The sequence below is a fragment of the Equus quagga genome, chromosome 7 (assembly GCF_021613505.1).
Source record: "Equus quagga isolate Etosha38 chromosome 7, UCLA_HA_Equagga_1.0, whole genome shotgun sequence".
NCBI lineage: Eukaryota > Metazoa > Chordata > Mammalia > Perissodactyla > Equidae > Equus > Equus quagga.
Window position 1 is genome coordinate 13,637,848 of NC_060273.1, and position 16,564 is coordinate 13,654,411.

General features: G+C 50.0%; 1 protein-coding gene across 1 annotated transcript in view; it reads left to right on the forward strand.

Moving 5' to 3' along the window:
* The first annotated feature begins 239 nt into the window (after positions 1 to 239).
* Positions 240 to 16,564, forward strand: part of XYLT1 (xylosyltransferase 1) — a 207,643-nt gene continuing 191,318 nt past the window's right edge. Inside the window, exons 1-2 of the mRNA XM_046666397.1 lie at positions 240 to 248; positions 3,216 to 3,254. Coding sequence (XP_046522353.1) covers positions 240 to 248; positions 3,216 to 3,254 — 48 coding nt within the window. The remainder of the gene's footprint in view (positions 249 to 3,215; positions 3,255 to 16,564) is intronic.

The following is a 16,564-nucleotide window of genomic DNA, read 5'->3' on the forward strand; positions in this document are numbered from 1 at the left end:
CCAAAGAGCCCCAATTTAGACAGAGACGATGGATTAGGCAGACAGCATCATTGACCTGGTTCCAGTTCGTTAGCCTTTCCAATTAAGGAGGATGTTGCTGAAAGTGAGACCTCGCAGATATATTGTCATACCTCGGATCCTCTGGACTGAGCCTCTGTGGGGTGCATTTCTATTTCAAATGTTGCGCAGAGGGAGGGGAGCAAAATCTTGTTGGCAAGTGACTCCTAAGTATTAAGGACATGGCGACTGTGAGCACTTTATCTTCTTCCAGGCTAGGTAATTAACATGCTAAATAGATAACATTTGTGCTTTTGTCTTCCAAAAGCTTTTTAATGAATATTGGATCCCTGACCATGGAGCGCGCATGGGGCCTCTGATCTTGGAACACCAAATAGAGTTGGTGCATCACTGCATCCAGGAGTCAGACTCTTGGTTTTGTCAACATAGTTGACAGAGGTCTCCTGCAGTTTCTCGAGGAAGGTCGTTTCCAGTGAACCTCTTCTTAGGGGTTCAGGGTGGCATTCTCCCCTCTCCGCTCCCTCGGGATTTTGAGCAATGAAGCGTAAGCCCCAAACAATAGCCAAATGTGCTGTGAAATACAGCTTAATTAATCTGGGCACACACCCAACACCCCAGCACGATGCTCTGTGAGGACCTGGCTTTAAGAATGGGGCTAATGTTTGAGTCTGCAATGCCGCTTCTCATCCTCTCGTCAAAATCTAGATGGTGGGATCTGAATGGAGAGGGAGACAGACACACACAGACTGACTCTGAGCTGGGGAGCAGATGTCACATGCTGTCATTCGCTAAGCGTGACTCAGGCTGCCCGCCACAGACCCAGGGGATGGCTTGCCTCATGAAGACAAAGATGAGCCCTGTACAGTGTGCCTGCTTAACACGGGGAAACCGGAAGTACAGGGTCAGCTCTCCCTGCGTGCATACAAGTGATAAAGGAGCTGGCTAGAGGGGGTTCCAGGAAGGGTGGCTGAGGCAGCGAGCCAGCTCACTCAACCAAAGTGGCTCAGTGAAGGTTCTCCGCCGTCACAGCCGCCAAGTCTTCACCGTTGGGAAGGAGCTGGTAAGGGTTTGAAGAGAGATGTCTGAAATCTTTCCTTCAAGACTTCTCCAGGTTCCTTTATGGGCCAAGACTGGGGAGAGGGGAGAAATGTTCCCCTCCGTGTTTTCCTGGGTGCGAGGACTGTTCCGTGCCTGGGCAGAATGTGAAAATTAGAGCGCACTGTGCTCCTGGCAGTTCCCTTTGAGCCGCACCGTTACTGAGAATTGGACTCAGAGCTGGAATGAGGGCGAGAGGAATCCTTCATTCTGAAAGAGAAGTCAGAACCGACCAGAGGTCAGCATGGTCCTTGGTTCCTGCCTCTTTGGCGCATCAGAATTAGGCATCATTATAAAGATACCGCAGCAGAGTGATCGAGAAAGCGAGCGACCGTTCACCTAGGCTAGGGCTTTAAATTGTTCCAATTTCTCTTACTTTTTTTTTATTGTGGCAAGAACACTTAATATGAGAGCTCCCCTCTTAACAAAATGTTGAGTGTACGATACAGTATCGTTATCTGGGCACCGTGTTGTCCAGAAGATCTCTAGAACTTACTCATCTGGCACAACCGAAACTTTATACCTATTGGATAGCAACTCCCCAGTTCCTTCTCCCCTCAGCTCCTGGCCACCACCATTCTACTCTCTGCTCTTAAGAATTTGACTATTTTAGGGGCCATCCCGGTGGCACAGCAGTTAAGTTCGCACGTTCTGCTTCTCGGTGGCCCAGTGTTTGACGGTTCAGATCCCGGGTGCGGACATAGCACTGCTTGGCACGCCATGTTGTGGTAGGCGTCCCACGTGTAAAAAGTAGAGGAAGACGGGCACGGATGTTAGCTCAGGGCCAGTCTTCCTCAGCAAAAAAGAGGAGGACTGGCAGTAGTTAGCTCAGGGCTAATCTTCCTCAAAAAAAAAAAAAAAGAATTAGACTATTTTAGATTGCTCACATAAGTGGAATCATGCAGCCTGCTCTCCCATGTTCATTACAGCCATGTTTACAATAGCCAAGTTATGGAAACACCCTACCGATCACTGATGGATGAATGGATCAAGGACATATGGTATATGCATACCATGGGTTATTATTCAGCCTAAAAGAGAAGGAAATCCTGCCACATGCGACACATGGAGGAACCTTGAGGACATTATGACAAGTGAAATAAGTCAGACACAGAAGGACAAATACAGCACGATTCATCCACTTTGTTCTTCTTCACTGGATAGGCCAGTGGACTGGTGCTAATTTGCATGGCTTCTTAGAAGCCTGTGTTGAAAAATCTACTTGGATGAAGCAAAGCTTTAAAATCAGGCCCATTCTCTGTAAGAGGGGGCTTGAGGTTGCTCCCCTGGATTCGTGAATCCAAGATGGTTAATTCAGAGCCAACGTAATGCAGACAAAAATAGCCTTTATGTGCTGGGTTTCCTGTTTTCCTTGGAAACCACTTGCTGAAAACGGCTACCCCCTCCCCATCCATCCCTTCCTCCTGCGTCCCCACCCTGCCCCCCACCCCAACAGTTCATGTGTAATGACCCGAGACATTACCCCCAAGCGTTTCCAGTCAATTGGCTTTTGTAGAGAGTGAATGAATAGGACTTCTCTCTGGCCTTCTCCATCCTGAAAAGGGTCTGCCCCAGCCCATTGGAATGTGCTGCGTGCACCAGGAATTAAGTTCTTCTTTTTCTCTCCGTCTCATTCCTTCCCTCATTCTTTCCAAGATCAGACACAACATGGTGGCCTTGCCTCAATGGGGACTTTATGTTCTTTCTGGTTTATTTCTGATCCTCTTACGGACCCATCTTCTCCTTCGTTTAGAGGATTTGAATACACTTGGAGATATTCGGCAAAGCTGCTTTGTTTTTTATTTCTTTCCACTTCATCGTTTTTGCATGATCTCCATGTAGGCATGCCCCGTTAACCTCTTAATGAGAAACCTGAGCCTCCTTGATCATCTGGGTGTGGGAGGAAGTGTTGGCAGAGATTGGAGACTGCACCAGGCTGTTTGAATATTTCGTGGAGTCGGGGAGACAGAGTTGGGGTGGCCCTCCCATGGGGTTGCTTGAACCCGGAAGAGATGTAGCTTTGTTTTAAAATAAGTAGCAGTAGGGGGAGTAGGTTGAACTTTGCCTACGGCTCATGTGTGTTTTCTCCTTTCTTCCCCCAGGACCCACACCCAAGTCCGCTGATCACCCTGCAGACGCAGGTGAGTACCTTGCCTGCTCTTTGTCACTTATTTCTGCACTGATGTTGCCGCACCAGCTCTCCGGGAGGCGTCTGTGTATCCTCTTGGCTCCGTGGCTCAGACAGTCTGGACAGGCACATAGCCGTCCTCCTGCCCCAGTAAAGAGAGAAGACAGCCTGGATGGATCCCATCCAGAGCTCCACAGCTAATAGTTTTCGAGTGTCAGAGACAGACAAACCGATCTGAACGTTTCGAGGCTCATCAGCAGCTCCCCAGTGGTTTCTGGAGCTCGCTGCCCGGGACCACCCGCCTCTCTCACTCTTCACCCTCTTCCGTGGCTCCTTGCTCTCTCACTGGCTCCTCAGCCTCGGACTTCCCAAGGGGAATGAGGAACAAACCCACCCTACTCCTCTTGATCGGGAAGGCCGGACCTTGTGGGGAAAGTGGGTTCTCAGGTTTTCTTTGTGCCCTTCTGTCCTCTCATTTCTCCCGCACACACATTTCGTTACATTGGCTTCAGGGATGACGAGACAGCAGAGCTGGCAGGAAAGAGCAGTGGGTGTGACTTTGAGGAGGATGAGGACCCGGTTTCCTCTGCCTTTTTGGCCATCCTCTGGTCTGGTTTTTCCCACACGTCCGCCATTGACATAGCACCTTAGCCACGCTTGGCATATGTGAATTGCGCCCGTTCTAAGTCACCTAAAAATACATTTCTCCTTAAGTTAACTAACTTTACCTTCAAAAGCAGACTTATCCTAAGCTAATGGTTCCCAGTCAGGGGCATCTTTGACCTCCCGTGCCCGGAGGACGTTTGGCAGTGTCAGAAGAGATTTTTGGTTATTTTACCTTGGGGGGTGGGTTACTACTGACATCCAGTGGCTGGAGACCAGGGATGCTGCTAAACATCCTCCAATGCACAGGTCAGCTCCCCCCAGGAGAGAATTATCCAGCCTCCAATGTCAATAGTATTGAGGTCGAGAGATGCTGTGGCAAGCAATAATACTGGTAAAATCTCAAGTTGGACAGACTAGTTATATTTTTTTGCAAAACATTAAAGTAAATATTAAACTAATAAAATTAAGTGAAAAGACTCCTTTGGGTGCCCTTGAAAATCATCTAAACGTACTCTTGGAGGAATGTGTGCCACACTTTGAGAAGCGTGTCCCTCCCCAGGATGCCCAATGGATTATGAAAATTTCCAGGGTGTGTTTGTAGATAGATGATGGCCCTTCTCTTTATCCATCTGTCCCCAGAAGGAAAACTTATTAGACTTAGGAAAACCCCTGGGCAAATAGGCTGTGTGCAGAATTCTGGAAGCCAGCTCTTATCTCCTGGCGGGGTGTAGTGGCTGCACCCTGGATGCTTCTGTCATTGATGCTCCTGTGGACACCACCCAGTCAGCCCGTCATAACCTCCATGAGAAAGACCTGTCACATGCTGATGGGTTAGCCAGCACGTTGTGAGTGTCACAGCTCACCCCTGTACAGTGACCTCTCTTAGAGTCACATCTATTAGCCCGAGGGACGTGGGCTTCCATCCGCAGCCAGCCCGTGGCACAAGGCAGACTTTCTGCATTTGTGCCGTGCCACTGGGGAGATGACTCAGTTTGTCTTCAGACAGCCCTCTCTCTGTCTCATCTGGTTCTCGGTCTTTGGGGAGCCATAGGATGTTGTTGCCTTTCCCTGAGTTCTGATTTCCTGTGTTAAGAAGACATTAGAACCCAACCAAAGCGCAAATGTTTTGGTTTTTTTTTTTTTTTGTAACTGTTGGCACAAGCCCGTGGCCAGATTCTGCTTTGTGCTGGGCCTCAGCCCATCATGCGACTCATCGCGGGATCTGATTCAGCTGCCTACAGGCAGGTCAGACCAGAGGGCCACGGAAGGGTTTTCTGGCAGAAAGTGGTACCCCAAATATTACCCATATGGCACAAATGAGACGGCAGATGTGGCTGAGCTTGGGAGAGCTAACCATGCAGAGGTAAGTGGCAGCTGTGCTCTGAGCCCTCAGTCAGGTCCCACTTCCTCCCCCCTGGTGCGCTTTGCTGCTAAGAAAGGCATTGTCTGCCCCCTCCTGGAGTGCAGGTGCCACAGGTGGGCCTGCCTTTTGGATTCCACGGTGAGCCTTGTCCCTACATCACACATTCGTGGATTGGCTTGCCCAGGGCCCAGCCTGCACAGGAGCACTGGGCCACCCAGGGCCCCTTCACTCCGTGCAGCCCCTCCCTCCCTGGTATTTGTTGCATCCGTCCTCACCCAGTGCTCGTGTGCAGCTGTTCTGAGTTGGGGGAGACGGATCGATTGGCTGCTGAGGCCTCCTCTGACGTGCCTCGCCATTAGCACGGCAGAGCTGTGCATCTGTTGGCATCAGCGGGACTCTCTCTGCTTAACGGCCAGATTAATAGAATGAGGAAGCCAAGTGAGGTTTCAGTCCCTGGTGTCAGCTTTCCCCTCAGCAGGCTGTCCCTGGGGGGCACCGAGGAAGCCCTAACTTGCAGTGGGAAATGCTTCCCTAGTCTCCACATGGTGGTTACCCGGGAAAAAAGTGACCTAGAAATGAAAAAAAAAATTCTGAAAGAAGTTTGAATTTGGTTGGCTGCATTAGCGTGATCACCATTCTCATTTACCATTTGCCAAGAAGTGGCTTCTCCTATTGAATCCTCAAATGCCGTCATTACATGGGTGTTCTTATGATACCCAATTTCCAGATGAGGAATCTAAGGGTCAGAGAGATCAAGTAACTTGTCCAGGGTTACACAGGAAGCACATAGCATCCGTGAGCGTCAGACTCAGGGCCCTATGACATCAGCATCTATCTTCTCAACCTCTATTCTGTTTTTTTCCGAACTAAATGTTGCCTTGACCAGTGGAAAGGTTTGCTAGTGCTCAGGCAAAGCTGGAGCCAAGGGCTGGAAGTATGCAACCCAAGGTCAATATGATGTAGATAGATAGACAGACAGATAGACAGATAGATAATGCTTTGAACAGGCATCCACAGATGTACTTAGATAAATAGGTGGAGAGAGAGAGAGATGATGGGTGGGTGAATATATAGATGAATAGATGCAATGCTTGGCACAGTGAGTAATGCTTTGACAGATGCGTTGCTACGACACGTGTGGGTAAAATAGTGTAAGCAATGGATCCAATAGAAAATTTATTTTTAAACAATAAAAGTGAAACATTTCCTCGCGCATCAATAGTGTTTTGATAAATTTGAGGACTCATTATTCGATTCTCTCTTTCTCATTGATCCCCAAGATGGTTTATCATTTCTGAACCTGCTCCAATTGGCAAGGCCTCTTGTCGTTTAATTTTAGCTTCTCTGCCTCCCTTCTCCCTCCCCCGACCAACAGCTTCACTGTCAATGAGTTAATGGCCTCTACTCAAAACATCAAAACACAGCGATACCCTGGGAGTTGTAATAAAGGAACTCGTCACTGGAGTCAAGATTTGCCAGTCTGGGTATTTGTGAAGAGGGTAGCAAGCCTTCGTTTACACGGTGATGCCTCTCAGGACCAGAGTCATCAGGAGGAAAACTGACTGCTCAGCTTTCAACAACCAGCCAACAACTTGAATTCCTTTGATCCACTAACTAGGGGTATAACGGGGGGAGTTACATTCACATTATTTGACGGTGAAGCTGGGACCGTGAGGATTGTGGACAAAGCTCATAAAGAAGATGAGTAGCCAGTGGAAGGAAGTGGATGCTTTAGAAATTATACCTATGCAAATCCACTCATCTGTTTGCTTACTCCATAAATAGTTTTGGGGCCAAGAGGAGGCCAGGCCTTGTTCTAGATGCTAAAGATACAGCAGTGACCCAGACAGTCTGGATGTTCCTTGCCCATGGAGCCAACATTCTGGTTGGGGGCGTCAGACAGTGACTTTGCGCGCCATTAAATACGCCCATAACTTCAGGTGGTAATAAGTGAACAGACATAAGGCAGGCACGTTTGCAAGCGAGAGTGCCTGAGTACGGTGGGCAGGCTGTCTCTCGAGGTGTTTCAAGCTCAGAAGGTGAGATTTGAGCTGAGAGCTTATGATTGAGAAAGAGTTAATTAGGCAAGGAGACCGCGGTAATAGTGTTCTGCCTTTTTTGCATATTATATCTGGGTTCCTATAAAAATCATGCCAGTTTTCCTTAGAATCAGTTAAAGTGTTGGCTCCTTCACGCTTCTTCAGTGCCTTTGTGTCATTAGAAAGTCAAGATGAATCAGGAATTACCTTATCATGCAGGTGTAAAGGAAGAGAAGAAAAGGGGCTTAAATTTGGGACCATCCAGTCAAACTAAGGTCCGTTTCCCTCCAAGAAAGAATTATCCAGCCCCAAACGTCAGTAGAGCCTAGGGTGAGAAACCCTGCGTAAGCCCACTGGCCCTGTGGACAACTTATTCTACCAAGACAGTCTCAGCCACATAGTTGTGACCATGTAGAAACGTGTAATTTGTTCCTTCCTTAGTGTTCTCTTGTTTATGTTCAAACATCACCCTCTCTGGTTAATCTTACCCTGCCCCCAGGCTCTGGCCATGGGACGTCCATCCCCCACAGTCTGTAGGTCTGTGCTGACACTCGCTGACTCTGCACCCAGGGATGACTCATGACGCGTGTGAGCATGCACACGGTGTATGTCAAAGGGAAAACACCTCACAGAGATGGTTTCCTGAGAGATTTGTGGCTCAACAGTGCAGAGAATGTGCAGCGTTAAAAAAAAAAATGAAAAGCCCAGCTACTTGGCTGGGGTTCAGAGAGGGGCCGGCCAAAGGCTTCTGGACCAGTGGAGCAGGCCTTGTGAATAACTCGATTTGCAGGCCTTGTTCCTCTTTCACAGGCAGACCACAGCCTCCTCCATGCACACTTCTTTCTCCTGAAGCTCTTCCCTCACTCTCAGGATTAAAGCAATTGCTGTCTCCTCGCCTTTCTTCCAGCTCTGGGCTTCAATTAACCTTTTGCTCCGTAGACAGCGGTTTGGGGAGTAATCAGGGAGCTTCTGAATGGCTCTTACCTGAGTCTCCAGTCCATTAATTCTTATGGTGCCCAGCATCTGTTGAGAGGATGGGGAGACCAAATTGCTTCTCAGCCCATCTGCTTCCCTCCCGCGGGCCTCCTTGGGGGAGCAGAACCTCTCTGGAGCAGACAAGGCTGGTTTTGGGACAGGCCAGATCCCTCTGCCATGATCTTTTCCCCTGGCTCTGATTTGCTGGGTCTTTAATTAGCCCTGGTGGTGGGTGGGGCAGGCAGGTGACCGGCTGGAGCACTGCCTGGCAAAGACTTGGCTCACCGGGCAGGGAGGCTGGACCCGGGCAGTGGAAACGTTCTCAGGGAGGATTTGTGGTCCTTTGGCCACGGGTGTCTTTTCTAGTCCGTGTGACTCAGGAAGAGTGATGTGATGCAACATTCCACAAATAGCCAGCAAGTTCCTCAAAGTGGAACCACATGCACCATTTCGAAAAATAGACCGTGTCGCGATCACCATTCCTCTCTTCTTGGTGGGAGCCGGCTTCGCCCGAGACATTGAAGGTTTGAGTTGAGCCCTTGAGTGAGAACACTTCAAATTATTGCTCTGTCAGTAATAACTAACATGCATTGAGCACGTGTTTCCTCTGAGCCGGGAACCGTACATTGTACGGGGATTAGTAAATTGAGTGTTTTTAGCTCACGTTCATGAAGGACATATAGTATGCGCTGGGCACTCTTCACGTGGATTCACTCATTCACATTTCACTACTGTCCCCTTTGGGAGGTATTAGCGTCATCCCCATTTTACAGAGGAGAAACTGAGGCACCAAGAGGTTGAGCTACTTGTCGCAGCCAGCAAGTGGAGCAGCCAGGATTGAACCTGGCAGTCTAGCTTTCACTTATCAGGAAACATAACCCCACGAGGCAGGTACGAATCTTAGCCCCATTTTACAGATGAGCCGATGGAGGCCCGGCGAGAACACGTTTCCTTTTAAAAGTTGCACGGTCAGTGAGTGGTAGAGGCTGGATTAGAAACATGTCTCCTTCACTGATTTGTTGCTACGATATAGATATAGACAAAGATATATAGAAATTATAGCTATATTAGATATGATAGAGATTAGATATATATAGTTATAGACCTATAACTTATGTAGAATTTATGTATTACATTATATATACACTATACATTACATATACACATTATATACATTATAATGTATATACTATATATTAGATGTAATTATAGTGTATATATTATACATTAGATGTAATGTGTATATTATACATTATATGTTAGAAAAATATAATTCTATATCTAATCTATATGTAACCTGTAACTATATGTTAATCTATATCTAATGTCCATATACATTGTATTGTATATAGATGTACATGATGATGTATACAACACAATGTGTACATATGCTAAATATAGATATAGATTAGACAGAGATTAGATATGGTATAAATATAGATTAGATAGCGATCGAGAGATGATGCAGGTGTGGGTGTAAATGCAGATGGATATGGATTAGATGAGATATAGGCATAGTTATAGCTATGGTTATAGGTGAATATGGAGCCAGACAGAGATCACTCGCTCGGCCACCCAAAGCAGGTGGGTTTGGAAACACCTGTCCATCTGGAGTGAATTCCAGGGTGAGGAACCGAGGCTCCAGGCTGTGGGAGGGTCTGCCCTGCAGAGCGCGAGCACAGCAATGGCACGTTGGGGAGGAGACGCTCACATTTCCCTTCCAGCATCTTCTCGCAGAGCCCCACCCCCCATGTCAAGTGTTGAGGCAGAAGCGCGCGCTGCTGCCAGCTGAGCAACAAGGCAGTGTCGCAGGATTTACATTGAATTACAAGCTGGAGGCTCAGTGAGGAGGCACTGCTGACGTTTGGCATAAATATCAGACGTACCAAGATCTCGGAGGCTTAGTCTGTCTTCTCCACGGGGTTCGGGGGCAGGGCTGTGCAAACCGGGGAGCTTAAAAAGAGCGAGTTCTGATATTAGAATGTTCAGGCTGAGTTTGAAGGTTCTAGTTATCGAGATAATTCAGTCAAGAAAATCACCTTCACATCAAATAGCAGCGTGACGGAGGTGTATGAGGGACGTAGAAATCAATACTCGGGGCCCAGACTCGTAGAATTTAAGAACCAGAAAGGCCCTCAGGGGCTGCTTCCCGTTATGTTTTTCACGTGTTCTCTCTGTGCCTAGGACCGTGCTAAGCACTCTTGATGCGTGATGTCGTGTAATCATGACAGCAGTGCCTGGGGAAGGGGCTGGTCCCCCTCCTTTGCAGGTGAAGACACTCAGGCATTGAGAGGTTAAGTGTTTGCTCCAACACCATGCGCTTCTGAGTGACAAGGGAGGAACCCCGCCCAGGCCTTCATCTCCTGCCGCGTTTGCTGTGCCTCCCACCCCCGTGGGGTCTCTCAGGGCCCACTGGGGTCTGCCTTTGTTCTCGGCACGTGAGCAAGCCCAGAGTGGTTCAACAACTTGTGCGTTTGCTCAGCATCCTCGTGGCAGACCAGGATCCCTCAGCTCCTCCTCCTCCAGGGCTAGTCCGATATGAAACGTGGTTCCTGGCAACGGGAGGGTCAGGCTCAGCATGGAGGACCAACAGCCCCACGTCTTCTTCCCACATCCTCTTGCCGATTCCATCTTGGGTCTTAGAGAGGTCTCAGGGGAGATAAAGCATGTTGAGTGTCTTCTATCCACCCCCGCCCACCAGCAGATCCACTGTCCACCGTTCTCTGAGCCCCCAGAGGCTCACCTTGATGGATTTCATCAGCGGGGACTTCTCATTGCTTCGGCCAAGCGGAGGCACTGGCAGGAGATGGGCGGGTGGGAAGGCAGCATGATGGGGGTCATTTTCCGTAGGTTGGCTGTATCTGCCTGTCAGGGCCACAGCTCCTGCTGGGCCACCCTGTCGCATAGCTACAGCTTCTCTCTCCAGGATCTGATAACATCACACCAGGGGTGGTGACAGCTCCCCGCCTTGGCTAGCCCTGCTGCACAGCCGTCCTTTGTTGGTTTCCCTTTGCACGCGTCCCTCTGTAAAGTCTCTGTGGTTAGCCCCTTAGGAGAGTGGCATCTGTTTCCTTCAGGGGACCCTGACCTGGGCAGTAGGTCTGCCTCCAGCCCCTTGCTAACACAGCACTGCCCCTGGGATTTCCCAGGGTGAGTCACTGTCATCTCATGTCCTGTTTTGATAAAGTAGGGGGTCTTCAAACTGAGGAGAGGTCCCCCAATGGATGCGAGGTGAAGCTCCTGACACTGAATACCCAATTGTGGGTGTATAAGCATTTTTCTGGGCAGAGAATCATAGCTCTCATTCTGTTGTGGCAACCTCTCCCCAAAACCAAGCCAAGACACAGATATTCTAAATACCACTGTGCTAAATAAAGCGTCAGGGAGCCCACGTAAGTGAGAAGAGATGCCCCAGGCAGAGGACGGGAGGCTCTGAGTCTTCTCTCTCACTCGCACCCTTTCTGGCTGTCACGGCTTCAAGGCAGTGAAGGGCTCTTTACCTGGGGACGGACTGAGGGCTATGATGAGAAGGGGCACAGGGCAGGCCGTCGGCTCCTCCCGGCAGCCCCAGAGCAGACAGACAGACAGAGAGGAGAGATGATTTCTGCCAGCAAACAAGGCCTTCCCAAACTCTTCTTTTCTTATTCTCTGTCACAACTCCAGGAAATATCACCATCCTAGCATTTGAATCTGATTTCTCAGAAGTGCCACCGCCTCTCCTCGTGCCCCGGAGAACCACTGGGAGGGCCAGCATGTTGCCATTTCTCCAACTCAAGTGGTCCTGGCCGGGGGGCTGAGATGTCCTCTCCCAGCGGGATGGAGAGGTGGGACCGGCCCCAGTTCCAACCCCAGTGCAACCCTCCTTGCCCAGTTTGATTGCCTTTCTGGAAAGGAACATCTTATTAATAATAATAACCCCCTTCTAATTTTCTTCTGGGAACCGTAGTTCTTATTTTTCCACTGGAAGGAAGAAGATGGGATGGAAAACTGAGGTTAGCGATGGTGCAGGTGCCAGAGGGGTGGGACCGAGGACAGCGTACAATTTTATTGTCCCAAGAAGGAAAAACCCAGCCAGCTCAGGGCTAGCAGTAGGGACCGCCAGCTGTCCAAGAGGCCTGGAGTGGCATCTTTGCCAGATGCTCGCTGCCCCAATGATAATTGGGCATGGGTGATGGGAGGCAGGAGGTGGCTTTCTCATGGTACAGGGGTCTCCTCGTGGCCGTCTCCCGACAGCACATGGGTACTGTTGGTCCTCCAGAAGTTTTTATAGGTTTTTTTTTTTTTCTTTGTGGGGAAGAAGAGTGTTGGAGGAGTGTTGAAAAACTGGAGGGTAAATCCACATGGAGCCTCTAGATGTCACCTTTGGCCGAGGTCACCAGGGTTCCCTGTTCATAAAAGTCCCCACATGGCCTCCTTTATTCAAGCACCTCCCCCAACTGGCCCCTGGGGCATAGTGTTTGTGGCACCCCCTGGACAGACAAACATCTGAGTCCCCTTAGGGTCTCAGCTGCAGAGTGGACAAAAGCAGCCTGGACCTTGCCACCCCGGGCGGCCACTTGCGAGGCAGGAAAGGTCTTGTGGCCTTTGCAGCAGACCACCTGGCTTCCTTGCCCTGAGACCTTCCCCACGCCAGTTCATCTCTCCATGCCTCCATTTCTTTACAACATGTGAGGGTACCCGCAGGACCTGCCTCCCAGGTTTTGGGATTGTCAAATGTGTTAATATGCACTAAGCAACAGAACAGTGCCTGGCATGTCATAAGCATTTAGTGTTACTCTTAGAGCCCTGAGTTCGAATCCTGGCCTCTTCACTCACTGAATGCATCCCCTTCCAGAAGATTCTCAGCCACCCGGGCTTCAGTTTCCCCACTAGTTAAAGCACCCACAGCAACACCTACCTCCTTAGGGCCTTTTCGAGGAAGAACTGAGGGCACCCCATTGTCACTTGTAAACACCAGTCCCCCCTCTTTCTCTCGTGTTGGGAGCAGGCCTGGGGAGCAAAGCTCTTGCGGCTCGCTACGTTGTCTCCCCAGCCTTTGCGCTGGCCAGGATGAGGACATTGGTACTGGCTCTGCAGGAGTTTGTTCTGGAACATTCTTCCTCCTCTGTTTGGTTGGCTGGTTCCCTCTTTGCAGAGAGGGGAGTAGCGTTAGTTAAAATACCAGGATGGTTTTGGCGGCTGAGCCAGGCGCTGAGTCCTGTGTGCGGGCTGGGACGTTCGCCTGTCTCGTTACCACGGTGAAGCCCAGCCGAGCGCTCAGCAGAAAGGCAGAGTCAAGGACAGTTCTAGAAGAAAGACGTCAGCTGCTGGCCTCTGGGCCTCACCTCTCCCACAGGCCTTGGAAGCTCGTGTCTGGCCGGGGGTGTGTTCAGACATGGCCAGCCAGTGGAACCTTGATCGAGAGTGTCCTTCAGCTTCCTTAGGCAGCTGGCTGCCAAGACCCATCTCAGGAGCCCCCAGGCAGTGGGGCGACAAGCTCTCGTGAACCGTGTTCTGCCTCCAGCCTGATGTCACCGGAGGCTCCCTTCCCCAGGACAACCTCGTTTGGCCTGCTGCTCCGCTGACCACGGTTGCTCAGCCCGGTCCTCCTGACTTTTGGGACTGGGTCATTCTTCATTGTGGAGGCTGCCCTGTGCACCGTAGGAGGTTTAGCAGCACCCCTGGCCTCTACCGACTAGATGCCAGGAGCACCCACGTCCCTCCTGTTGTGACAACCAAAAATGTCTCCAGACATTGCCAAGTGTGCCCTAGGGGCCAAACCGCCCCTGGCTGAGAGCCATGGGCCTAACCAAGTGTGGCTTGCAAGGACCGTGTAATGAAAGCGTACTGGGGAGGCTGCGTTGAGGTCTGCTGGCTGGACGCCTCCCTGTAAATGTCACTGGGTTTTAAGTCTTTGCTCTCAAGTGACGCCATGTGGGCCGGGGTTGTGAACAGATTAGCGCAGGCCGATCCTTGCCGTGTGGGTGAGACAGATACAAAGAAAGCTCTGAGGTTCCTCTTCCCATTTTAAAACAGCAAACCCTGAGGCACAGGGAGGGGAGGGGCCCCTTGAGCTCCTGGGGGACGGAGACCCTGGGGCCCAGCTGTGAACCATGGCTGAGTCGCTTTTAGGTGGAGGGCTCCTTGCCGGGTGGCCAGAGGGCTGTCCCAGGCGTGGCCCGGAGCCTGGTCCTCTAGAAGCCGCCGGCGTGGGGCTGGCAGTTTGGCTGTGGTTTGGCTCTCTCAGGAGGGTGTGGGCTGGCCCGACACCCGGAAATAGTCTGTGGCTTTGGGGCTGACGCTGTACCGTGTTCAGCTCGGCTCGTATTTATTCCCTGGTTCCTGGACTCCCTGACCTGCGTTCACACAGGCTGGTCTTCACCCTGCGGCTTGTGAAAGGGTCCTGTGTGCGGAGCATCAGCCCAGAACAAGCGGCCGCTGTGTGCTCTGCTGGGTGTTAGCTGTTTACATGTCTCGGTTTCTCCTTGGGCGTGCCTCCACCCTGTTCTCTGAGGGCGGCAATGGCTGGAAACCTGTTTGTTTTCGTAATTTTTATTTATTTTTTGATTTTCTTTCTGGGACATGAGATCTTTTTCTGGATTTGTTTTTCCTAGTTGCTGTTATCCGTAGTATATTGTTTTATCCTGTTATTATTATGTTATTGATTCGTTCATTCAGTGGATATTTATGGAGTGCCTGCTATGTGCCAGATTCTGTTTTAGGGGCTGGAGATACAGCAGTGAACAGGGCAGAAGTCCCCACTCTTGTGAACTCAGATTCTAGATAGATGGTAATGAGAGACGTGAGTTGATTTCATATCAGATGGTGACACGTGCTAAGGAGAAAAGTTAGGCAGGGGAGGGGTGGGCCAGGCCTGGTCAGTTGAGGAGGGGTTGCCCTTTGACTTTGGTGGGATCAGGGAGGGCCACATGGAAATGAGGCAGTTTGAGCAGAGAACTGAAGAGCATGAGTGGGCAAGCCCTGTAGGTAGCTGGAGGAACGGGGAGCAGTCAGTGCAAAGGCCCTGAGGTAGGATGTGCTTGGTATGTTCATTGCACAATAGAGGCCAGTGTGGCCAAAGCAAGAGTGAGCAAGGGAGAGAGGAGCAGAGGTGGGGCCAGATCATTAGGGTCTTGTCGAAGCTGGAAAGGACTTTGCTTTCGCTCTGTGCTGGGATGCCATCAGAGGATTTTGAGGACACGGCTTGACTTTCGAAAATGGGATCAGTGGCTGCCCTGCTGAAAATTCACAGCAGCTGGTCAAGGGCAGGAACAGGGCAATGGGCGAGAGAGGAGGATGTTGCAACATCCAGGGCCGTGGTAGTGACTGGACCAGGGTGTCAATGCTGGAGGCCGAGAGAAGTGGTTTAATTCTGGAGCTGTTCTGAGAGGTCAGCCGACTGGACTTCCTGTGGATCGGAAGCTTATAAAGCAGTCCAAGCTCATGATAAAAAAGAAATGAAATTATTTAATACAAAAAGTATCAAAGGAAAAGTCAATTCCCGTATCGCTTTCCCCAGTCTTCAGAGGTAACTACTATGAACAGGTTTCCCATTTCTCCTTGCAGAGTTTTCTGTGCATATTAACATGCGATGTGTGTGTGTGGTGTGTGCATAGGCATGGATTCTGTTTCCTTGAAGTGGAATCGAATGAAACATTTGATAATAACTTGCTGTTCCTTTCTGTCTTAGACCTCATTGCACAGCAGCACGTGCCGCTCTCCCTCGTTGTGTTTCATTGCCTTCTCTTTCGTCCAGCTCTATTCTCAGCACCCAGCGTGGTGTCTGGTAGGTAGTAACTGCTCAGTAAATATTAATTGACTGAATTAAATATTCCATCATCTATTTAACTGGTTTCCTGTCGGTGGACATTCAGATTGTTTCTCTTTTTTTTTCCCTATCTTAAACACTGTTGCCATTCTTGTACACATATGTTGTTACAGTTGCGTGTGTACATCATCCGTAGGGTGATGACTGCATTTGCGATCGCTGGCTCGGAGGGCGTGCTCAGTCTGCATGTTGACAAGCAGAGCTGAGTTGTCGTGTACGGAGGTGTCTTCGCATCGCCCATCAAAGTGACTTTCTGTTTCCCCCTTAAAAACACAGGTGATTATCAATCTGTATAATGTGTGTCAAACCAAAGGGTAAAAACAGTGTCTTGCCGTTTTGATTTGCATTTTAGAGATGAGTGGGTTGAAGCCTTTTTAAGGGGTGGTATGTGTGGATGAGTTCCTTGGCTCCGTTCTGGGTGCCGGATGGCAGCGCCCCCACACTCCGCCTCCCTAGAGATATGCTGGGTGTTTACTGTCTGCCAGCCACTGTGCTACGTACTTGACCTGTGTTCACTCGCTTTGTGCTCCGGT